At 36.6% G+C, this 26661-nt stretch overlaps 2 protein-coding genes across 4 annotated transcripts; one reads left to right on the forward strand and one right to left on the reverse strand.

Annotated features, from left to right (window-relative positions):
- Window positions 1-559: 559 nt before the first annotated feature.
- Window positions 560-4449, reverse strand: LOC143022870 (uncharacterized). The gene is made up of 3 exons (XM_076181257.1): window positions 4405-4449; window positions 3395-3511; window positions 560-3223 (listed from the first exon to the last, which is right to left on the reverse strand). Exon 3 carries the CDS (start codon window positions 3201-3203, stop codon window positions 1623-1625), a length of 1581 nt encoding a protein of 526 aa, XP_076037372.1. The 5' UTR covers window positions 3204-3223; window positions 3395-3511; window positions 4405-4449; the 3' UTR covers window positions 560-1622.
- LOC143022871 (protein-lysine N-methyltransferase EEF2KMT-like) lies at window positions 3288-26661 on the forward strand (the record flags this gene model as incomplete). Of its 3 annotated transcripts, XM_076181260.1 has the most annotated exon segments (6): window positions 3893-4081; window positions 4271-4469; window positions 15266-15409; window positions 23915-24106; window positions 25411-25635; window positions 26582-26661. In XM_076181260.1, coding segments are annotated over 5 exon segments (674 nt in total), but the record flags the coding sequence as incomplete, so codon positions are not given.

Genomic DNA, 26661 nt, shown 5'->3' on the forward strand with positions numbered 1-26661 from the left:
ATATATATATATATATATATATATATATATATATATATATATATATATATAACACATTTTGGTCAAATAAACCTTCAACAATAGTCTAAACTGGTCCTCCCTGTCCACGAACACACACACATATATAATATATATATATACACACATATATTCTCTATTCCGTTGGATCTTGAACCTCCGGTAGATTCTGGTCCGCCAACGGTAATCCTCACCATGTTCTTCGGTCCTGTGCTGATTCCACCTAGGTTGTTTAATGATACTATTCCTCCTTTGTCCAACTCCGCGTCCAGACTGCCCATCCATTTCATTCAATGTCTACCTTTGGATCTTCTTCCAGGCTTCTACCCACCATAACTCGTTTTGGAATTTTATGGTCATACGAGCCACATGCCCAGCCCATCTCAACTTTATTCTATTTATAACTCATGCTATTTTCTCTTGCTTACTTCTCTCAGCTCATATATATATATATATATATATATATATATATATATATATATATATATATATATATATATATATGTGTGTGTGTGTGTGTGTGTGTGTGTGTGTGTGTGTGTGTGTGTGTGTGTGTGTATTTGCAAAAACCACTTGGAGAATAAAATAATTGAATACCGAACGTTTTCGTACATCATCAGGCTTAGTGATTTGTTTTGCATATACATACATACATACACATATATATGTATATACATATTATATATACAATACATGTGTAAATATAACTAAATAAACCATTACATTGACTTAATCAGATGAAACAAATACATAAAAAATATCTATGCCACAATAAATATCAGATATATAACCAAAGTTTCTGTAAACGATACAAATAATAACTCTGCTTTACATCCAGAACATATAAAAATGTAGGACAAGATTTGAGTAATTTTTTCATTTTGTGTACAATGAATCAGCTCCTTGTAATTCATTGTAAAACAACAAGGGGTTCTCCTTCCTTGGGACTTTCCATTTATCCATGTTCTCAGTTCCGGACGAAAGTCGATTTGTTTATCTTAGGGCCAACATGGTTTATTTAAGTTCCACTGTTCTCCCATATCTTTCAATCTCACATATGGGCCTCAAATTTTATACTCACCGCCTGAAACGCGGAAACCTGTACGCTACGAATTTAGGATTTCACCTAATTCATAACACTAACGTAACGTTCAATTTTAACTATTTCTAAAAGTAATAATGTTTCATTTTAATTCACTCTTCACTTTCCCTAGTCTGTATACGAAAAAAGGTAACAACTTATCTTTTTCACAGTGTTATTCAACAATAAGAAAAGGAGAAACCATCGTCACAAGGAGGGAGTGAGGCGGAGAGAGAGAACACATCTTTACCTCTGGAGAGGTGGTTGGTTCCAATATGTTTTCCACATTATAGCATGCGCTATTTTTTGTTATTATCTGGCAGTGTTTTCAGTTAACTAAGCGGTGTTTTCTTTTAAGATTTAATAAACTTTTCCGATAGAACTATAAAAATTACACAATTCACAAACGCACACACGAAATATAGAATTCCTCACACTTCTTGAATTTTTATATTTTCTCAAATTCCTCCATGAAACATTACCAAGAGTTGTTTATTATTCTGGTTGCTTTTATAAATTTTCTTTATGTATTAACTAATTTTCCTGCACAACTTTTGTCATTATCCCAGACTGAAACACAAGAAAGCAAGGGCGTCACTACAGGTTGTCCTGATGTTGCTGGCTCAAATGATATTTTTTGCTCCTTCACACTTTCATATATGCTACCATGTTTGGTACTCAAATGTTTAATTAGATTTGATGTATTCTGTGAGTGCTGGTAAACTGCACCGCAGATTAGGCATTTTGCCTTACTAGGTGAATTATAAACCCTTTCAAAATATTCCCATATCATACTACTACTGCGAGGACACTTTGTTTGCCCTGGTGTTGCTGGTTCAAACGAGACATTTTGCTCTCTCGCACTCTCATATGAACTACTACTGTGTTTGGTATTCAAATGCTTAATGAGGTTTGATGTGTTCTGCGAGTGTTGGTAAACTGTACCGCAAATTAGGCATTTTGCCTTACCTGGTGAATTAGCAACCTTTTCAAAGTGTTCCCATATGCCACTGCTGCGAGGATGCTTTGGTTGTTCTGATGTTGCTAATTCAATTGGAAGTTTTGGCTCCACACTCGCAAGTAAACTACCATGTTTGGTACTCAAATGCTTAATCAGATTTGATGTGTTTTGTGAGTGTTGGTAAACTGTACCGCAAATTATGCATTTTGCCTTACCTGGTGAACTAAGAACTCTGTCAAAGTATTCCCATACCATGCTACTACTTCGAGGACTCTTTGTTTGATCGGTAGTTGTTGGTTTAAGCGAGATATTTTGATCTTTCGCACTCTCATATAAACCTTTGTGTTTGGTATTCAAATGCTTAATCAGATTTGATGTGTTTTGTGAGTGTTGGTAGACTACACCGCATATTAGGCATTTTGCTTTACCTGGTGAATTAGAAACTTTTTCAAAGTGTTCCCATATCATGCTAATGCTGCGAGGACTCTTTGTTTGACCGGAAATTGTTGGTTTAAAAGAGAGATTTTGCTCCGCACTCTCATGTGAACTACCGTGTTGAGTACTCAAATGCTTAATCAGATTTGTTGTGTTCCGTGAGTGCTGGTAAACTACACCGCAAATTAAACATTTTGCTTTACCTGGTGAATTGGCAACTTTTTCAAAATGTTCCCATATCAAACTACTGCTCGGATCCATTGTTTGTCCTGATGCTGCCGGTTTAATTGAGATATTTTGCTCCGCACTCCCATGTGAACCAACGTGTTTAGTACACAAATGCTTAATTAAATTTGATGTGTTCTGTGAATGTTGGTAAACCGCACCGCAAATTAGGCATTTTGCTTTATCTGGTGAATCAGCAACTTTTTCAAAGTGTTTCCATATCACGCTACTGCTGCGAGGACGCTTTGATTGTTCTGATGATGCTGGTTCAAATGAGATAGCTTGCTCCTTCGCACTCTCATACGAACTACCATGTTCGGCACTCAAATGGTTAATCAGGTCTGATGAGTTCTGAGAGTAGTGGTATACTGCACCGCAAATTAGGCATTTTGCATTACCTGGTGAATCAGCAACCTTTTCAAAATTTTCCCATATCACGCTACTGCTACGGGGACGCTTGGATTCTATTCTGTCCTCATTCATGCTGCTGTGATTTCGTCAGTCTGAAATAATGGAATAAAATGCATTACCAAGTTGTAGGCACACACTATTTAGCTTTATCTGCCCTAACAGGAGCCATGTTCTCAGTCTTCTCTACTGCCTGCTGTCCAAGATTCGTGCTATATTCATCATTTGGCAAATAATTCAGAAAAACATTAGCAGAAATGTCATACCTGGATTTGTATTTTGTATGGAGCCTTCGAGTGTCAGTGAGTGAGGCACCAAGGTCCTTATCCAGTCATGTTGTCACAACCTGCACTACATGCCTACAGGCGAAGTGCGCATGGACTCTGTGGCATTAAAGAAAACGTTCAAACATAGACTTGTGTTATCTTTTACACTATATAACTGTTTACTATAGGAATCTGTTGTAATCGTTAAAGTATGCTATTTTTGAAAAATAATCGATTACAATTTTTTCAAAGTAATCGAATTTATCGATTACAAATAATCGATTACGTTCACACGACTGGCTTCTTAGCAATAAAAAATGTAAACATTTCCTTATTATTTTTCAGCTTGCGTCTAGGAAGCTGGTTTATCCCACACACGATTACTGTAACCAAAATCACGTGCATTGCTGAAATTGTGCATTTTTTCTTGCATGAGCAGTCTCTGCACTCTACTGTTGACATGAGTCAATATATAGAAATTATGAAAAGTACCCTGATACCCTGGAAGGGGTCGTGGAATATGGTGGAAATAAAATGTTATCTACCTTTAGATTTGCCTCGCTTTCGTTATTTTCACCTAACCTAAACAATTTGAATTCCACACATGACATAGATGATAAGACCATGGATCCCAGTTATACATCACAATATTTAAGGATGTATCCAGTGAAAGATTTCGAGTGGGAGGTTGGTAAATGATTAGTTGTGATACTTTGTTTTTTAGTTATCTGAGTTTATTTTCCTCTCTTAGATAATGAAAGCATGCTTCTTTGGTGGGCATTGTTTTCTCATGTTTACTTACATTATTACTGTCCTTATTTGACACTGAAGTATGTTATTTACAATTTCAAGATATTTGAATTTGACATTTTACAGATCAATGACTGGTCCAAGTTAATTCAGACAAGGACTACCTTTACAAGTTCGATGGCACATGCTCAAACCCATTCCAAAATACAGTTCAAACAGTCCAACACACCACCATTGTGTACTATAATTAGGGTACTGACTGTGAATCAGCTGCAAACCAATACATGTTGCAATGCACCTCTGCCTACAATCTGGAAAGTGTGTGGTGGGTGATTTGGGGATGTGCTGCTTTCCCACATGTACAGAAGTCCAAGAAATGTATGATTAAATTTAAGAAAACCTAACAAATATTTGGTATCCAAGAATATAAAATATTTCTTTAAAATCAGCAAGAATTTGTAAACAGTTGTCATTGTTATGATGCATTTCTTGAGTTTCAAAACTAAGCAATTATTTATTATAACAAAATACTTTTTCAAAGACTTCCCTCATATAAAGGAGGCAGCCAACCATGGCATGCACCCACTCCCATCCATCTCCCAATTGTTTCCCTTTGATCTTAGCTAGATAATACTTTCAGTTACACACTCCAACAACTTAACCCAATGACCCTACCTATTTAACAATTCATCCTAAATCTGTATCTTACCAAACTTATCCTGAACCTAACCTAGCTCTGACCAGACCCATGCCAAACCTAACTTTAACTCTGACCAGACCTATCCTAAACCTAACCTAGCTCTGACCAGATCTATCTCAAACCTAACCTAACTATTACCAAATACATCCTAAACCTAACCTAACTATTACCAAATGCATCCTAAACCTAACCTGTCTCTGACCAGACCTATCCTAAAGCTAACTTAGCTTTCAATAGACCTAACTTAAACCTGAACCAAATCTAATGTAGACCTTATTTAACGCAACTTACTATGAGCATATCACTACTTTAATAATTTCACAATTGCTGTGTAGTTTTCTGAAGCCTTAGGACAGGTTATGCAAGGCAAGCCATGGCAAGACTTGGCTATGCCAAGCTAGGGAATGCAAGGAAAGGCAAGAAAAAATAAAACAAGGATTTGCCAGGCTAAGCTTGGCTACATCTGCTTGATCATCAATACACATACAACACAGCACCCTACAGTTCACATAGTAGTATTCTTTGTCTTTGTTTTCATCAACCCCAGAGGCTACACCCCTAAACTTCATCTACTCAGCTCACTAACAAACCATATACTGGTAAGTGACCAGAATGTGCATCATCCAGTCTGACTTAGCATGCAAACAGCAGGCCAGAGAGGATAATTAATGCTAGAACAATTCCTTAACTCAAACAAATTAAACTCTATCAATCACTCCATTAGGTAACTCCTTCAAAATAACCAACAAACAATATTCCTATACATAACATTGTGCCTTCCATCTTTACAAACACAAATGACATTGGGAATCCTATATGACCTCCCTTCAGACCAGCACTCAATAATGGTTACTACAGAACTAGAAGGAATAAATACAACAAATGCACACAAGAGTATTTATAAACTACAAACAAACAAATTGGCCAGAGTACACAGTGGATATAGAGAAATATGTAGTGATTTTTTATATAAAACAGTTCCCATCTATATATAGAGTTGTTGAAGAGATAACAGCAATTTGTAAAACAACCAAAAGATACATTCAAAAAGGATAACAGAAAAAATTCAATCCTAACTATACTCAAGAGATAGCCACCCTAAAATAAAATGAGAAATAAAAAGCAGCCAAGATAAACTGAACAAGAAAAAGAACAATACAACAATTAGATGTTATCACAAATCTAATGAATAAGAAGAAATAGAATTGGGGAAAAACAGATATAATAAAGAAAAAAATATATATGTATATATATATATATATTTATATATATTTATATTTATATTCAGAACCTTTCTTTAGGCTTTATTCAACCAAAAAACCTTAGTACAGTCTGAAAACAATATAAGAAAATATACTCATTTTATCTAGGTTAACAAGTACAATTAGTTTTATACAACCCAGATCTCCACATTCTCCCCTCCCATGAAGAATCAATGCTCTATATAGTGAAGAGGCTTGTGCCGTTTCCACATAGATCAATGCAGTTGTTCAGAATCAGTATGTGTAGGAGTGGAGGGTTCATCCCTACATTGGAGACTAGCTGGAGCACCAGATACCCAGGCCAGAAGAGCATCAACTTTCATATCTCCTTCCTTGATGAATATACTCTGATCACCTACAGTGTCCCTGTCTAGGGTATTGGCTGCATATTATTGTGGCAGCTGATACTTTAGGGTCTATATGGGGTGCCCCTACAGACCAGAGCCACACATCATTTTGTCTGTGATAGAGGAAATCTCTGTTCATAGAGAAATGATGATACTTTATTATACTGCAACTGTCCCTCCATTATGCTGTCCCCCCACCCCTTGTTACTGTCCTGTACCATTTCTCTGAATATTCATTTCCTTTCTTTGCCTAACCCTGTGGTGGGGGAAAAGAATACTGCCACCAAGCCTCCCCACTTCAGTCGTATGAGGCAACAAAAAAAACGGGATGGGCATAGGACAAGGCATCCTTCTCCCTGTAGCCCCAAAAGGGACATTCCTAAAAAAAAGTTAAGGCATAAGAGGGTCTAGGAGTTTTCCAACCAGTACCCTAAGGTTTGGGTCTTTTAATGTGCATGGATGTGGTATAGATGAGAGTAAAAGGAAAGAGACAGGCAGTGTATTTGTGAGAAGATGGATATATTGACATTGAGTGAAATTAAGTTGAAAGGGAGGGGCCAGTGTGAGTTTGGGAGTGTGGTTGTGAGGTTCCTCAGGAGTGAAGAGAGGACGAGGGAGAGAAGGGGCAGCTATACTAGTAAGTGAAGAGATAGGTAAGTGTGTGGTGGAGTGGAAGGAGGTTTCTTCAAGGTTAATGTGGATGAAGGTGAAACTGGGAAGGGAGATGGTGGGTTTCTGTAACTGCATATGGGCCTAATAGAAGAGTGTTGAGGAAACAAAGGCTTTTTGGATGTATTTAAATGAATGCATAGAGGTATTAGGGAGAAATGTCAATGTAGTTGTATTGGGAGACCTTAATGCTAGGGTAGGAAATGAACCAATAGACGGAGTGGTTGAGAAGTGTTGCGTTCAAGGAAAAAATCGTAGTAGAGAGTTGATGGTAGAGATGTGTCTAGAGAGTTGATCATAGCAAATACAGTGTTTCGGAAGAAAGTCAAACATAAGTACACATGGGAGAGGGTGGTAGATGGAAGGATGGTAGAACGTTAATGGGCTATATAGTGGTAACCAGGAGAAGAGTAGGAAGAGTTAAGGATGCACATGTTCTAAGGAAAGAGAGTGGAGGAATATCAGATAATTTTTTTGGTGGATGCTAAGTTGAGAGTGGAGGATAGATGGATAAAGAGGGAAAGGACAGAAGGTAGGAAGGTGCTTAAAGTGAACTGCTTAAATGAGAAAGAAAAGGGGTAAAAGAAGTAGCTGAGAGAGTGGGAGGGAGTGAAGGATTGGAGTGGAGGAATGAGGATGGTTCAAGGAGGGAGTCTCAAAGTGTGCAAAGATGGTGTGTGGAACAAGGAGGATGGGAGGAAATAGAAGGAAGGGTAGTGATTGGTGGGGTGAGGAAACAAGATTGTAGAGGAGAAGCAATCTTTCACAGATTGATTACAAAATAGGACAAAGGAATCATATGAGAGGTACAAAGAAAAGAGAAGTAAAACATAAGATTAAGGAGGCAAAGAGGAGAGCAAATGTGAAATGGGGTAAGAGTATGACAGAAAATTATGAAAATAATAAAAGAAAAATTGGAAAGAAATTAAGAGAGGAAGAGGAGTCAAATCAAGTAGAGAAGAGGTAAAAGGTGCAGATGGAGAGATGATAATGGAAGAGAAGGCAATAAGAGGAAGATGGGTAGAGTATTTTAGGGAGTTGCTAAATGTGAAGGATAGGGAGAGAAAACATAGGTGCAATGGGAAGCACTAAGTAAATGACCGTAATGAGTGAGGAAAATGGAGGAGAAATATGGTAGGATGAAGTGAAAGCAGTTGTTAAGATGATGAGAGCAGGTAAGACACCTGGTCTGGATGGATGCCATGCAGAATGTCTGAAAAAAGGAGGTACAGTGATGATGGACTGGCTGGTGAGGTTATTTAATATTTGTTTAAGAGAGAGTAGAGTGCCGGAGGACTGGAGGAGTGCCTGTATAGTTCCACTTTACAAAGGAAAAGGGGAAAAGTGTGAGTGTAGTAGTTTCAGAGGGATCAGTTTGTTAAGTGTAGTTGGGAAGGTTTATGGGAGGGTTTTGATTGAGAGGATTAGGAGAGGAACAGAGGGAGTAATTGGTGAGGAACAGTGTGGGTTTAGGATAGGTAGAGGGTGCATGTATCAGATTTTTGTGGTAAGGCATATATGTGAGAAAGCTATAAGAAAAGTTAAGGATATTTTGGGGGGGCTTTTATGGATCTAGAAAAGGTTTATGACAGGAAAGACAGGAGGGTACTGTGGGAGGTATTGCAGATATATGGGATAGGGGGAAAGCTGTTGAGAGCAGTCGAGTTTTTACGAGAGTAGTGGAGTATGTGTTAGGATTAGAAATTGAGAGAGTAAGTGGTTTGATGTAAAGGTGGGACTTTGTCAGGGATGTATTATGTCACCCTGGCTGTTCAATTTATACATGGATGGAGTGGTGCAAGAGGTAAATGCAAGGGTTGTGGGTCATGGATTGGAGATGACCAAAGAAAATGGAGAAGAGTAGGAGATAAACCAGTTGTTTTGCTGATGACACTGTGCTTGTGGCAGGATCAGAGGAGGGATTGAGGAAGTTAGTGACAGAGTTTGGGAAGATGTGCAAAAGAAGTTGAAAATAAATGTGGGTAAAAGTAAGGTAATGAGATGTACAAGGGGAGAAAGTGGCAGTAAACTGGAAATGAGTATTAAGGGAGAGAAATTGGAGGAAGTGGATAGTTTTAGATACTTGGGTGTGAATGTGGCAGGAAAGGGAGTGGGGGTGGAGGTAGAATGTAGATTGAGAGAAACAAGTAAATGCCTTGGTGGATTAAAAAGTGTAATGAGAAATAGAGATTTGGGAATGGACGCTAAGAGGAGATTGTATGAAGGAGTGATTGTGCTGACAGCACTGGATTGTGCAGAAACATAGAACATAAGAGAGGAGTTTGAATGTGAGATGAGGTGCCGGAGAAATATGATAGGAGTTATTATGCTGGATAGAATGAGAAATGAGGAGGTGAGGAGGAAAACAGGGTTGAAAGGGAGTTGGGAGATAAGGTTGATGAAAGAGCATTAGGATGGTTTTGACACATGGAAAGAATGAGTGAAGAAAAACTAGTGAAAGAGGTGTGGAAGGCAGAGAAGGAAGGAGTGAACATGTGGGGGTGACCAAGGATGAGATGGATGGATGGGGTAAAATGGGTATTGGGAAAGAGGGGAATGTCTGTTGAGGAAGGAAGAGAGAAGACAGAAGATAGGGGTGAGTGGAGAAAGGTTGTGTATGGATGATGCTGTGATGCGCGAAAGGGAGTGGGTGGGGGATGGGGGAGAGGAAGTATGTGTGAATAATAATTTGGTGCAGTCTGAAGGGATTTCTTCTCGTCATCTCTTTTTCTGCATGAGGGGATGGAAAGGGGTGGTGTTGCCGATTTGATGAAGTGGCATTGCTGTGGATATGCTGTGTCTTGCAATACTGCTTCTGACCTAGAGCACTGGGCAAGATGAATGGATGACCCATTATCTAGGAGGTGCCAAGATAGGAGGGAGGGAAGGGGGTGGAAGGTAGTGGAGTATGTTGGGGATGGAATGGGTGGGAGTGGTTTTTATGCCTTTGTTTTTTGGCTCCCCTTCTTGTAGAGGGGGGGGGGAGAGCCTTATATGTATGTATGTATGTACCTACAGTATTGGAAAGTATTCATCTCAGATGAATCGGCAGTAGGCTCTGGAAGAACCTTCACCGAACCTGTGTCTGTATAAGGACTTTTCAGCAGAATGAGCAGTTTCAGATATTACAGCAGCACAGCTCCCATCATCGGTGCAAACAGGCTCAGGTGTTGTAGCAGCACTTACACCAGAGACAGTAAAATGAGAATAAGACTCCAAGGTCTTCTGAGTAACATCAAAAGCCCTGGCTTGATCAGCAGCCATACAGTAGGCTATTTAGGTCCAAAGTTTTGTTTTCAAGCAATCGTTGCCTGATTGTATGAGAGAGCAAACAAGTGATGAAAGAATCCTGTATGTAGTCATTCCGATTTTGTGAAGCAGTAACAGCCTTAAAGTTACAATCCTTGCTGAGCAGCTGAAGCTCTTGTAGATACTCATCTATTGTCTCCCCTTCATGCTGCCTACGAGTAGCCAATACATGTCTTGCGAACACCTAATTTTTGGGCTTGACATAGAGGTCTTTGAGAAGATTTATAGCTGAATCATAGGTAGCACACTGCAATATAACCATATATGGTTGGAGAAACAAAATTGATAAATGTATTCAGCTTGTTAGGATTAAGGCTTGTGATGGATTCCAGGAATGCAGAGAAAGCATGATTCCAGTGATTCCATTCTTGTGCACCAGTAGGTGAGTTGGTCTATTGGGTCTCAGGAACTTGTCCATCTTCAGATCAGATGCAGCTTTTTGGTTGATTAAATTGAGTTATTTTCAAAGAATACTTAGAACCTTTCTTTAGGCTTTATTCAACCAAAAAATCATTAGCACAGCCTGAGAACAAAACAGAAAACAATATAAGAAAATATACTCATTTTAACTAGGTTAGCAAGTATGGATCACATGAAGAATCATCACCCCAGACTTCGACAGGGTGACAATTCTTCATGTGGGCCATCCTAGGGTGACACTTTTTCATGTGGGTCATCCTGGGTTTACGATTCTTTGGTTGTTTAAGTTGATGAAAGTAAGCATAACCCCCATTCAACATAACCTAACCTAGCCTAATCTAACCCAACCTAACCTAACCCAGCTTAACCTAACCTAGCCTAACCTAACTCAGCCTGACTTAACCTAATCTTTACTCCACTGTTGATATTTGGCATACTGAGGTGACAATTCTTCAGGTGGGATCTTATTGGGTGACGATTCTTCATGTGGGCATTCTAGGGTGACAATTCTTCATGTGACCTGAAAGTACTATTAGATTTATAAAGTCCAGATCTCTACAATATATATCAATCAAATCAGCCATCCTGAGTCCACTGCTAAATAAAGGCCTCCTTCATAGCACTCCATGATTCACATGACCATGCCAATCTCTGCTATGTCACTCCTGCAAACTGGTTTCCCCCTTCCATGCTTCCTATCTCAAAGTGTCCACTCAGTAACACACTTGTTCCTTCACTCATCAGTCGTTCACGATAACTTACTTGCACAATTCCACTTCCTCTCTTTTACCGCCTCCACAATATCTTTCCCTCCAGCCTGCACTCTCACCCAGTTTACTCTCTTTTAGTTTCTCTGCGTTATTCCCACCATTGATCCCTCCATTGTTCTCATTACATTCCTTAGCTTTGTCTCCATTGCTTTCATCAGTTTCCAAGTCTCACACAAGTAGATTATTGCTGGCAGAATGCACTGATTATAAACTTTACTTTTCAAACACGAAGGTAGAGAACCTCTCCTCTCAAGATTTGATTATATTTACCAAACACTTTCCAACCAATTGTTATACGTCTTTTTATTTCATTGTCATGATCTTTGGTCACTTTCACCATCTGACCTAAATGACTATACCCTTCAACTTCGAGACTTTCACTGTTGATTATAATTTCTTTACTTTGAACTTTCGTATTGAACATTGCTTTGGTTTTACTCTTATTCATTTTTAAACCTTTGAGACTTTCCTTGTTTAGGTCACTCAGCATATCTTGGAAAGTCTTCTGTTTCTGAAATAAGAATAATACATACATACGTAAGAATAAAGTCATCTGCAAATCTTAGGTGGTTCAAATATTCGCCATTAATCTTTAAACCTTTCTCTTTCCAACTCAACCTTCTGAAAATCTCTTCCAAACAAGCTGTAGATAGTTTGGTGAAATGGTATCGCCTTGCCGTACCCTTTCTCGATCTTGATATTTTCCGTACCTTTATGTAGTCGAATTATAGTGATACCTTTCACATAAATCTTTTCTAGCACCCTTATGATTTGTTTGTACCCTGCCTGCATAATGAGTTTAGTATTGCTATTTGTTCTGAGTCAAAGGCCTTTTTTAAAATCTACAAATCTAAACAGAGCGGTATATTATATTCTGTCATTTTTTCAATTAGTTTGTTCATTGCCTGCAAATGGTCTAGAGTTGAACATCCATTCTTTAAGCCTACCTGTTCTCTTGGTTGGTTTCCATCTAAAACTTGACTTAGTCTATTTGTAAGGATCTTGGGGAATATATTATATACATTTGGTAGCAAGCTAATTGGTTGATAGTTACTAAGGTCCTTCTGGTCTTCTTTTTTATGAACAAAGTCACTATAACATTGCACCACACTTCAGGAATGCTTTCTTGACGTAAACACTGGGTGCAACTGAGCTAACTTGATATGAACTTCTTTCCCTCTGTCTTTCAAAAAAATTATCGATATACCATCTTCCCCAGGTGCTTATCCTCATTTCATATTTTTAGAACAAATTCTACTTTGTAATCTCTGGTACAGTACTAATGTCTACAGATGAATTTACTGACTCAACTACAGTCTTTGATGAGTAAAGCTCATGGCAAAATTCTTCTACTCCTTTTACCATTTTGTCTCTGCATTTAATGATTTCTCCATTTCTATCTTTCAAACATATCATTTGCTGTCTTCATAAAGCATGTCTGCGCTGAATTCCTTTAATACTTTTATCTTTCTGAACGGTTTCCTCTATTTCATCCATGTTTCTCTTTCTTTTCTCTGACCTCTGCCTTTTATTGATAAGCTTGTTTAGTCCTACTCTTTCTATTTCTTCTCTCTTGTTTTTAATCTGTAGGCTCCCTCTTATTTTAATTAGGTCATTTGTAGGTTTGGAGTATCTGTTTTCTATAGTACTTTTTGTACTTCCAGGTTTCTGTAGATTCCCTAATGATATTCATTAAATTCAAGTTCATACCTTTGATGATGTCTTCATGAATTTGTAGAGCTTCAGATCTATTTTTAATTTCTAACTGAAATTTCTTCTTATCTTAATCTTTGAAAGGCTGATTTTCTTTTTTAAAACTAGTTTATTTCCCTTGGGTCTAAAAATGAATTTAGCAATGCAACATACCGTTCTATGGACACTACCTATGTTTACTTTATTTATGAACATAACACTGCTAACACTTGCTCTCATCTTCTAATAGGAAGTCTACTTCATTATTTGTTTTTCCATTTGGACTTCTCCAGGTCCATTTATGACCTACATGTGTTTGGAAGAAAGTGTTCATTATCCTCATTTTGTAATTCTCTGCAAAATTGAATAACATGTTGCCTCTGTCATTTCTTTCACCTACTCCAAACTTCCCAACGTGTACTTACTTTTTCTTGATCCATTACCTGACTTAAATCATCATAGAAGGACTCAGTTTCATTGTATGAACTCTGTGAAGTTGGTGCATAAACCTGAACTACTTTTAGAGTGTACCTTTTACATAGCCTAATCACAATTTAAGCTACCCTGTCTGATAAACTACTGAACTTGACTTCCTTACTAGCTGCCTCTTGGTTGATCAAGAATCCTACTCCACTAGATCTTTCTTTGTCCTTACCTCTATAGTAGAACAGGTGGTGACCATCTTGTAATTGTATAATTTTTTCTTCCGCTCTTTGGACTTAGCTTAGTCCTATGATGTACCACTTGATGTTATCTAGTTCTTCCATTAAACTCTCTAGCCTGTGGTCTTCTGAGAAAGTTCTTACATTGTAAATATAGATCTTAATTTTCTTTATGTTGTTTAATGTCCAAGACTTTGATCTGCTTGGACAGTGCTTATTTGCAATCAGTGGCGCACTGCCTGTAAGCACATGAGGCAATGCAGTTGGACCTTTAGGAAATGATGATCCAGCAGGAACACCCTGTTTTGTTTTGGTTGTACTGTTCATGGTTGGTATGAAGGGGTTTTGGCAGTAATCTCACCTCTTTGCTGACTGGTTTCTGGTGAGATATTTCTCTGGTGTCACCTTATTCATTATATTCAGTGAATCCCTATATGGGGTGGCCAATGTTCCACACTGTCATTATGACTATACAAGAATTTAAGATCAAACTGGATGCTGAAAGATACAAAAGCAGGTTACTATGATCATAGCTCTCTTCCCATAAGATACTAGGTAAATACAAAAATGGCCTAAAAGGGGGGAATGGAATAAAACCATGTGTTGATCATGAGCTACCACATGTTCAAAAATATATATTTAGCTTTGTGGTTGGGATGGTGGCAGCAAAACACAAGAACCATCTTGTGATTACTAATCAAAACAATCCAAATTAAAGTAGGATTTCCCAATCAATATTGTATAGATATGTTTGAATAATTGTCATCTCATCCATGGTGCTCAGGATTAGACACAATTTTATCTTGCCCATCCATTCATTAATAGAATAATCTATCGTAGTTACCAAGTGTGGCAATACAATATTATGCCATGCTGGTTTCTTTACCACCTTGTCATTCCCTGCTTGTGTGACTGGCTCCTCTCCTGTGGTCTGGGAAAATACAGGGTTGCCTCTCCTCAGGGTACTGGGAATTCTGGTCATTATGAACATTGTACAGATATCCTTAACATTTATTAATTGGTTGCTAGAAATATATTTTGAAAAATCTAACTGCAGTTGGAAAGGTGTTGAGGATGATTAAAACATAGCTTTGTTTTTTTCATTGTTTACTTTTATTGATTTAATTATTTATATATTTACCTATTTATTTATATATACATGAATAATTTGATAAATAAAAGTAAACAATGTATAATAAAAAAAAAATATGATTACCTGGGAGCTGTTGTTTCCACCAAGAGAGACCAAGGGGAAGAGATTGATTGATAACTCATTTACTCACATTTCAGAAGCTTTTCTACAACCTGGATGAAGATAAGTCCCTAGAAGTACAACAGAAATTTCTTGAGCAAACCCTTTACCATCCAATTGCTGTTGAATATCCACCAACTGCTGCATACACACGATTGTTCTTGAAAACACTTATATCAAAGGTGAGATATCTTGTGAAAGTAGAGTACAACTAGTTCATAATCTTGTAATTTGTGAATACTCTTCCAAAAACTGAATGTGTATGATTAAAATATTATCTTCAATTTTGATTTCTATATCTTATGAAAGATTCTTCTTTTGGCTGCTTCCATTAGGGGTCACTACAAGGGATCACTCATCTCTGCCATACTCTATTTTCTGGATCTTTTCTTACATTTACCACATGCATATCCTTCTTCACTACATCTATAACTTTTCAGGGGCCAATGACAGGTACCTGCATGTGATGATTCTACAAGATGGACAGCAAAACTGCCCATTTCAAAACCTGTCAAACACCTTAGGAGGTGTACCCTGAGGGGCTGACACTTGATATCTGGACTGGGCCCAAGATATCTCTATCAACTTAACCTATATTTTTTACACTTTTTCACATTTAAGGAACTGACAATTGATGACTGCTTTCCTCTTACTACCAATTTTAGCCAGTGACAGAAACAGTCCCACACTGATATAACATAGACAGCAGTCCAAACTTTCTTCCCAAAGGTCTCTGTGGGAGGTTTTGAGGACTGTTGTCAGCCTTATTTGGGCTGTGGGTTTTCCACCTAGTGAAACTTAAAGTAACAACTGATTAAATGATTGAAAAAAGCATTTGATAGAGGATTTCACAAAAGATGTGGAAGTTAGAAAACATAGGCCTTAAAGAGAATACACTGAAATGGATAAAAGACTTTTTAATTAATAGATGTATGAGAACAGTAGTGAAAGATGAAAATTTGAACTGAAAAAGAGTGACTAGTGGTGTACCACAGGGCTCATTTCTGACACCTGTAATGTTCTGTATATAAATGATATTAGTGGAATAGATCTTCATTTTCTTCATGCTATTTAACCCCTTCACTCTGGGCCAAAATCTCGCGGGCAGCATTCGCTGCCAGACGTGCGATGTTGCGTCATAATACTCGCATTATAAAAAATAAAGTCACCGCTGTATTGCTTGTTCTCTCTTTCACCTGTGAATTTTGATAACCATAGAAAATATGATGAAGCCAGTTTACAGAGTATGGGGGTCACGCAGGTACAACTACAATAAATATAATCAAGATGCCGACATCGGCATCCTCGCGTACCCACTTGCTCCTCATGATGCCTATGTAGGTGTCATCGTATCGAAGGGGTTAATGTCCAAGACTTGGATCTGCTTGGACAGTGCTTACTCACATTTGGTGGCACACTGCTCTTAAGCACATGAGGCAATGCGGTTGGACCTTTAGGAGACGATGATCCAACAGGAATGCCCGGTTTTGTTTTGGTTGTGCTATTCATAACTGCTATGAAGTGGATCTGGCAGTAATCTCACCTCCCTGCCAACTGGTTTCTGGCGAGATATTTCTCTGGTGTCACCTTATATTTGGTGAATCCCTATGTCTATAGGGTGCCCAATGGCCCATGCCATCATTATGACGGTACCCCATATATCTACAGTATGAGGAATTTCCTTGTTTGTCATCAGGGATGTGCCAATTAGCAGTGGGTCCTGTGACTGTGTGTTTGAGCTGCTCTTTCTCTTAGCTTTATTACAAAACCTGTTTGATATGGGTGCCCCTGCAGAAATTTCCTCTCTATCGACATAGCTTTTGCAATCATTAAGATTATCAAGCCTATCCACCATGTCAAGGTGTAAGAACTCTTTAAGAAGACCACAGGTTGGAGAATTTAATGGAAGAACTAGACAACATCAAGTGGGACATCGTAGGACTGAGTGAAGTCCGAAGAATGAAAGAAAAGTTGATAAGTTGATGCAATTACAAGATGGTCACCACCTGTGCTACTATAGAGGTAAGGACAAAGATCTAGTGGACTAGGATTCTTGATAAACTGAGAAGTTGCTGGTAACATAGTCAAGTTCAATACAGGTAGTCGTCGACTTACGACCGAGTTCAGTTCCGACAGACAGGTCGTAAGCCGATCTGGATGCAAGTTGTTCTTTATATACAGTATATATTACCCTTTATATATATATATATATATATATATATATATATATATATATATATATATTATATATATATATATATATATATATATATATATATATATATATATTGCAAAAACAATCACAATAACGCGTGACGAAAAGATATTGCAGAAACCACAGGGAAATTAAAGTTGGAATACTGAACCTTTTCGTCTATTACTCTGAGGACGTAATAGACGAAAACGTTCAGCATTCCGACTTTAATTTCCCTGTGGTTTCTGCAATATATATATATATATGTATATGTTACCCTTTAAATATTATTTTTGTTACTGTATATATATATTGTATATTATATTTAGCATACTGAAATAATCTTAGCATCTTTGAACTATGTTGTATAGTATTTTTTAACCTTTTTATAATTTTATCTGATTTTCTTTGGGAAACGTAGCCTAGGCCTAAGCATACTGAATAAAATCCTATCATCTTTGACCTATGATAATTAATACTGTATTTTTTAGCCTTTTTATTATTTTACCATCGGACTTTCTTTAGGAAACGTATGCATACTGAATAAAATCTTATTATCTTTGAGCTACATTGTTTAATATTCATTAACTTTTTTATAATTTTCGTTAGGAAATGTAGCCTAGGCCTATGCATACTGAATAAAGTCCTGTCATCTTTGACCTACAAATACTTTTTTGTTGGTTACATGAAAATCATTGCAAGGCAAAATTAGGAAAAAAATTATTTCAAAAGACATTCTTTTTGTTTACGTACCGAAAATATTATACTAGGCATAAACAAAGTTTACTGTTACATTTTATTAATCGCAAAACATAAAAATACAAAATGCCGTACCGAACATACTGTTATCGACAACAGACTAGGCATAAAAAAGTTTTACTGTTACATTTTATTAATTGCAAAACATGTAAGAATACAAAATGCAAGGCAAAATTAGGATTTTATTTTATTTCAAAACACATTGTTTTCGTTTACGTACTGTACCGAACATATTGTTATTGACAACAAACTAGCCTAGGCATAAAAAAGTTTTACTGTTACATTTTATTAATTGCAAAACATATAAAATACAAAAATACAAAATGCGATGCAAAATTAGGAAACGTTTTTCTTAAAACAAACAAAATGAAAGAAAATTTAGCTGGCTGGGATGCTGATGCTGCCAGCAGCCTGCCAAAACTATCATACTCGCGTCTCGTGGTGTGCGGAGTAATTGTACTGCACTGCCAGGCATAACATTGCAATTCTATTACTCTATTAAATGTTAAATATTATTGCACTATCTCGTGGTCATAAAGTCGATCAGTTGTAAGTTGCATAGATCATAAGTCGACAACTACCTGTAGTTTATCAGATAGGGTAGCTTGGATTGTGATTAGGCTGTGTAAAAGATACACTCTAAAAATAGTTAAGGTTTATGCACCAACTTCACAGAGTTCAGATGATGAAATTGAGCCCTTCTATGAAGATTTAAGTCTGGTAATGGATAAAAAAAAAAGTAAATACATGTTGATAATAGGAGACTTTAATGCTAAAGTGGGGAAAAAGATGGGAGATGAGTCATGCATTGGGAAGTTGGGAGTAGGTGAAAGAAATGACAGAGGTGAGTTGTTGGTCAGAATTGCAGAGAACTACAACATGAGGATAATGAACACTTTCTTCCAAAAGTGTGTAGGTTGCATATGGACCTGGAGAAATCCAAATGGAACAACAAAGAATGAAGTAGACTTTATATTAGGAGATGAGAGCAAGAGCGTTAGCAATGTTATGGTCGTAATTAAAGTCAACATAGGTCAGTGGTTCCCAAGCTTTTCTGGCTTGAGGCACCCTTGCCAAGCCTTTCAGAAGTCCTCGGCACCCTTATTAGAAAATCTAAATTCTAGTTTGTCAGTATTTTGTTGATCCAACATCAGTGTAACAAGATTTTGTCCCTGGATAATAAAAAATACTCATCTTTACACTGATGCTGCTTTAATGAACAAAAATGGATGACAGAGAGAGTCGGTAATACGAAAATTATTTTTGCCCTGAATTTTGGCAGCACCCTCAGTTGATCTCACGTCACCCTTGGGTGTTGTGGCACACTGGCTGGGAACCACTGACATAGGTAATGACCATAGAATGGTAGGTTGTACAGCTAAATTCAATTTTAAAGCAGAGAGAAATAAACTAGTTTTAAAAAAGAAAATCAGCTTTGCAAAGATTAAGGATAATAAGAAAAAATTTCAGTTGGAAATTGAAAATAGATTTGAAGCTCTAAAAACTAACAAGGGCACTGTTGATGATATGAATTTGAATTTAGTGAATATCATAAGGGAATCAGCAGAGAAGGTAGGAAGTACAAAAAGTATTAGAGAAAACAAATACACCAAACCTACAAATGACCTAATTAAAAGAAGAAGGACCATGCAGATTAAAAAGCAGGAGAGATGAAATAGAAAGAGTAGAACTAAACAAGCTTATCAACAAAAGGCAGAGATCCAGGAGAAAAGAAAGAGATAACATGGATGAAATAGTGGAAAAACTATTCGGAAAGGTGAAAGGTTTTAAAGGGATCTGAGTGCAGACATGGCTTTTAGGTAGACAGCAGCAAATGGAATATGTTTGAAATATAGGGATGGAGAAATCATTAACTGCAGAGACAGAATTGTTAAAAGAGTAGAATTCTATCAAGAGCTTTACTTGTCGAAGACCGTAGTTGAGTCAATAAATTCATCTGTAGACGTTAGTAGTGTACAAGAGATTACAAAGGAAGTAGAATTTCTCTAAAAAATATGAAATGAGAAAAAGCACCTGGGAAAGATGGTATACTGATAGATCTGTTCAAAAAGACGCAGGGAAAGAAGTTCATATTAAGTTAACTCAGTTGTTACTTCCAGTGCTTATGTTAAGAAAGCATTTCCTGAATCATGGTGCAATGCTGTTTAGTTATTTTGCTTCATAAAAAAAGGAGAACAGAAGGACCTTAGTAACTATCAACCAATGAGCTTGCTATCAAATGTATATAAAGGTATTTTCCAAGAACCTTAAAATTAGACTAAAATCAAGTTTTAGATGGAAACTAACTGAAGAGAACTAGGCAGGCTTTAGGAGTGGATATTTGACTCTAGACCATTTGCAGGCGATGAACCCACACAATCAAAAAAACAACAGAATACAATATACCTCTCTGTTTAAATTTTTGTAAATTCAAAAAGGCCTTTGACTTCAGTAGAAAAAATAGCGATACTAAGCTCATTACACAAGCAGGGTACAATACGAACATAACCGTAAGGGTTTTAGAAATATTATTATGCGAAAAGTACAGCTAAAATTCAACTGTCTTACAGTATAGACTACAGAAATGATCAAGAATCTGTGAGAGGAGTACGGTAAGGAGATACAATTTCACCCAAATTATTTACATGTATTGCCTTTGCAAAACGATTTTCAGAAGGATTATTAGGGAAGAGAAAGGTTTGGAGATTAATGGCAAATATTTGAACCACCTAAGATTTGCAGATGACATTATTCTTATTTCGGAAAGAGCAGAAGACTTGCAAGATATACTGAGTTATCTGAACAAGGAAAATCTTAAAGTAGGTTTAAAAATGAATAAGAGTAAAACCAAAGTAATGTTTAACACAAAAGTTCAAAGTAAAGAGATTATAATTGATGATGAGAGTCTTGAAGAAGTTGAAGAGTATAATTATTTAGGCCAGATGTTGAAAGTGACCAAAGATCATGATAATGAAATAAAAAGATGTATTACAATTGGTTGGAAAGTGATAAATATAATAAAATCCTGAGAGGCTCTCTACCTTTATGTTTGAAATGTAAAGTTTACAATCAATGCATTCTGCCAGCAATAATCTATGGGTGTGAGACTTGAAAACTGACAAAGGCAATGGAAACAAAGCTAAGGACTGCACAGAGGAGAATGGAGAGATCAATGATGGGAATAACACTGAGAGACTGAAAGAGAGCAAGTTGGGTGAGAGAGCATACTAGAGTGAAAGATACTGTAGAGGTGGTAAAAGAGAGGATGTGGAATTGGGCAGGTAAGTTAGTACGAATAACTTATTAGCGATGGAGTAAGTGTGTAACTAAGTGGACGCCATAAGATGGGAAGCGTGGAAGAAGGAGACCAGACAGAAGGTGGAGAGATGAGATTGAGAAGTTTGCAGGAGTGATGTGGCAAAGGTTGGTGCAGTTGTGTGAATCATGGTATGCTATGAAGGAGGCCTTTGTTCAGCAGTGGACTCAAAATGGTTGATTTGATTGATTGAGTAGAATAGATAGGTATGCAAACTTATTTGTAAATGATACCAGGATCATAAAGAAAGTGAAAAACAAAGAGGATTGGAAACTACCACAGGAAGACCTAGATAAGAATAGAGCCAGGAGTGGAAAATTAATTTCAATATAAAGAAATATAAAATCTTGAAACTATGTTAGAGAGAGAGAGAGAGAGAGAGAGAGAGAGAGAGAGAGAGAGAGAGAGAGAGAGAGAGAGAGAGAGAGAGAGACGACCAATGAGAAAATATAAAATGGGAGATTATTTAAGAGCAAAGTCAAAAGAAAAAAAGGTAGATTATAATCAGTGATAATTAATCTATCACCAGAGTCATGTAAAGAAAATAATAGGTGACAACAACAACAACACACCAACAAAAACAACAACCCAACAACAACAACAACAAAACAACAACAACAACAAACAACAAACAACAAAAACAACTCAGATTAGTTGTAGAATCCCCTTCCCAACACACACATGTGAGATACAAAGGCGGGACACCATGAATGTAGCTCCCCTTCCCACAAGATACAACTAGGTAAATACATGCTTGCTCTGCCATCACTCTGCACTGTCACTCAGGCAAACACCATCACTCAGGTCATGGTAATATATATATATATATATAATATTATATATATATATATATATAATATATATATATATATATATATATATATATATATACACATATATATATATATATATATATATATATAAACACACATAGATATATATATATATATATATATGTATATGTATATATATATATACTGTATATACATATATATATATGCAAATATATATGTATATGTATATGTATACATATATATATATATACATATATATAAATATATATTTGTATATACATACATATATTATATATATATATATATATATATATATATATATATATGCTAATAAGAACACGGGTACTTGTTCACTTATGCAAAGTAGACCACTTGGAAAAAGAAACTAACAAAGCAGAGCACTTTTGTATATTACATCTTCAGTGCAAAAGTACATAGTAATAGAAATGCATAGATTATATATACATGTAAAAAGGCACAAAGACAATTTGAATAAGGGTAGCGGACAATTACCCCCTGGAAGGCGGAAGGTCAATGTCAATACACTAATGATGGCGGAACGACATCAGGTCACATTCGTAAGGGTCAATGCGTCCACTAATGATGGTAGGGCGACATTAGGTCACAGTCGCAGGGTTACATTTTACCTGATATTATTTTGTTAATTTCTTGACAGATAAAATTATCAAGTTTATATAAGCCCTTGTGTAGGTTGGTATTTTGATCACTGGTGGTATGGATCAAACTACAGTCTATTAAGTTTCTTGCTATTGTTGGTATAATAGATTGCCTGGGGATTACTCCAATCAACTGGATGATTATTTAATTCAATATGCTTGAATATTCCACTAGAATTATTGCCATCCCTAACATTTTTCTTGTGTTGTTCAATTCTAATGTTTAAGGGTTTGGCAGTTTGACTTATGTAAAATTGATTACACATTTTGCAAGGATTTTATAATTGCATCCTTTTTTAATTTCAAAACTATTGTTGATGAGCTTATGTTTTACTGTACTATAATTTTTAAAAACTACCTTTATTTTAAATCTTTTTAATAATTCTGTGACACTTAACAAAATTTCTTGAAATGGCAAAATTAAAACATTATGATAACTAAAAGGTGATTTAGGCTGAGGAGTAAAAAATTATTTCCTTGCAAAATTGTAAGCAATATTAAGGAATTGTTTAGGGTATTTTAATTCTAGCCCAATGTTAAAAGCATTTCTGATTTTGTCATCAATAAACTCGGACTACAAATACGAAAAGCTCTTAGAAACATTGAAGAAAAAACTGAATGTTTAATATTATTTGGATGAGAATAATAATAATTAATATATGAGCTTACATTGGTTGGTTTACGATATACTTTAAATTTAAGGCTATTGTCATGACGTAGGATAGTGCAATCTAAGAAAGGTAAAATTGTACCTTACCTTTCTTAAATTGTACCTTTCTTAAATTGTCACCAAAGTCCCTAAAGTGCTGACTGCATAAAACGTATGCAATCAGTACTCCATATAGGGAACTAGGCTTCAGCCAGGGTATTTTATTGGTTAAGGAAAACCCGTTTAGTCATTGTGAAACAGGTATCACTAACCAGGAGTTACTGATAATTTTTCTCAGCTTGAGGATTTGGGCCATACTGTGGATGAGGAGGTCTACTGTGCCTATACACGCCTGCTGGCCTGCAGCCAGGGACAGGAAGATGATCTTTCTTACTTCCGCACCTACTTTGTAACACCAAGCATCATCATCACTATGCATGAGACAGGTCAATTGGTGGCAGACGGCACAACAGGACTCTACACATGGGAGGTAAGCTATAGAGAGGGCAGATATAATATTGAGAGGGTGATGAACCATAGTTGGATCAATAGCATGTGGATGCTGAGTAGTATTTCCCTTCCCTATAGATTCCAGGAAGATATTTCTATTGATTTATTTGTTTATATATAATTGTTTCTAAATACCATTATCTTCCATTTTGACTTGGCTCCCCTTTTTATAAACAGCATTGTTCATCTCTGCTAGTGTTGAACACTATATAATTTGGAAACACCAAATTACTTCATTCTATTTTACACTGTTGAGACCTGTGTCCAACCCTTCAGAACATAGAAAATAAAATTGTCTGGCTTAAAAAAAAAAAAAAAAAGATTGTAAAATGTCTCATTTATGAATTAAAACCAAACTGTTGTATTGGTTAATTTATAGCATTGAATTTTCAACCATGGGTAATTACATTTTGAAGTATTTTGATAGAGAAATTTGAAAAGAATATAATAGTCTTTTGGAAGGAAGTGAAACAAGCGGGAGGATGAATCAGGTCAAGAGAAAAATATAAGAGGTGTAGACAGAAATATGCCAGAGGAAGTGAGGGTAGGAAGGGGAAGATAGGTAGAGTATTTAAGGGATTTTATTGAATGTAATGTAGAATAGGAAGGGTTTGACTGTGTCAGTGGGAGATGTCAAGAAAATGACTGATGAAGAGGAAAATAACAGGACTATAGGAAAAGATACAAAGAGCATTGTAAGTGATGAAGGCTGGTTAGAAACCTGGGTGTCAGATAAAGGGAGGAGTAGTTATAGTGAATTGGTTATTAAGACTTTAATGTGTGCCTGATGGAGGGAAATGTGCCTCTAGACTAGAGAAATGCTTGTATAGTTCCACTGTACTAGGGAAAAAGGGACAAATATGAATGCAGTTGATTTAGAGGGATTAGTCCATCCATTAAGTGTATGGGGTCATCCTCAGTCATCCCCTCCTGTTCACTCCATCCATCTGTGCCTTCCACACTTACTAATCTTTCTTCACTCTTTCTTCCAAAGTGTCCAAGCCATCCCAAAAATTCTTTCATCAACCCTATCTGCCATCTCATTTTCCACCCCCTTTCTCCTCCTCACCTTGTATTTCATTCTATCCAACCTAGTAACCTCTACCATACTTCTCAAACACATTTAAACTTAAGTGAATAGCTTAATATTAGCAAGAATAAAAGGAAAATTGCCAACTGGTATGGGAGGGGTTAAAATCATGTTTATATACTTGAAGATGAAATAGGTGTAGGCAATAAAGATTAAAAGAAGTTATGAAATGGATAATGAATTGTGATTTACAGGCTGGACATGTAATGAGCCAGTGGTGTCTGGACAATGCTCATATCTTCACTGGTAAGAAAATTCTCGAGCTTGGTGCTGGGCTTGGGTTGTTGGGATTGGTTGTGATCAAAGGCTGCCAGCCTGCTGGGTACACCTTCAGCGATCACCACCCTGCAGTTTTGAAGGCCTTGTCTGGCAACCTGACTCGGAACCTTGGAGGTCATACCATCTCTTCTTCTGATAAGGTAATTTGAACTGGGAGCTGCTGTGAAGGGTAACTGTAGAAGGAAGCAGTGGTTCAATGGCTATCATGTTCATATTCTTAAGAGACACTCAAATACCGTAATGGCTAAAGTGATATATCATACTGATTCACATATTTTTTCCCTAATCTGGTCTCTATATGAACCAGGAAATCAAGTGCCAATGAACCAAAACTTTAACAATATTCAATTTATTTTCATCATCCTACAATATTAAGTTTTTGTAGTTTAGGTAGCATGCTAAGACTGTACATTAAAGTGGCACCAAGGATTGTATTCTGTATAAAAAAAAAATAGAAACGAAATACAGCTGTATAACTTTGCATGAATGTTGCCACCATCATAGAGATTTTTTTTAAATATTTACCTAAAATTTGCTCATGTACCAGAATTTTTCTGAATGTCGCTGGTGACGCTCCCTTAAAGGAATTTAATTGCCCAGAGTTGAATTTAGCTTTGGTAATGAACTGGTGTAATTTTCACTCTAAGCAAGGTGGCTAATTGTACATTGTTCAATTATCAGAAAGATGGTACCAGTAAGAAATTGAAAACATGCAGGTTTTATATTTTAATCTGTAAATAACTATTAGATATAACTGTGATTAATGGGTGGGGGTAAGTGCATGCCTTGGCTGACTACATCCCTTGTAAGGGGGAAGAAGCCTTATTGATATATAGATTAACTATGTTAGTGGCAAGAGCATAACATAACTTACAGTTGTTAATGTAATTTGTAAACTTTTTTTGTATGGTGTGTTTGGGGTCTCCTCTGTATGGTGCAGCTGATTATATATGACCCCCCAACTTCCCCACTTCCACCCTTGTCAAAGCACTGTCCACACAGTTGGTGTAGATTACATACTTTTTTGTGCTGAAAAAATGGGTATAGATTTGCATCCTCCAGTGACCATTATATATTTTGTCTTAGACCACTGACCTGCATCTGGAATATGAGGGGACCACAGAAGTGGACCTTATCTCACTTGACTGGGAAGATGACTGTAGTCA

This window comes from Oratosquilla oratoria, unplaced genomic scaffold (genome assembly GCF_046742065.1).
Source record: "Oratosquilla oratoria isolate Oo_2021 unplaced genomic scaffold, ASM4674206v1 SCAFFOLD211, whole genome shotgun sequence".
NCBI lineage: Eukaryota > Metazoa > Arthropoda > Malacostraca > Stomatopoda > Squillidae > Oratosquilla > Oratosquilla oratoria.

What these genes read in the sequence shown, in the direction of transcription:
- LOC143022870 (XM_076181257.1), bottom strand. Translation starts at nt 3,203, where the DNA reads ATGAATGAGGACAGAATAGAATCCAAGCGTCCCCGTAGCAGTAGCGTG.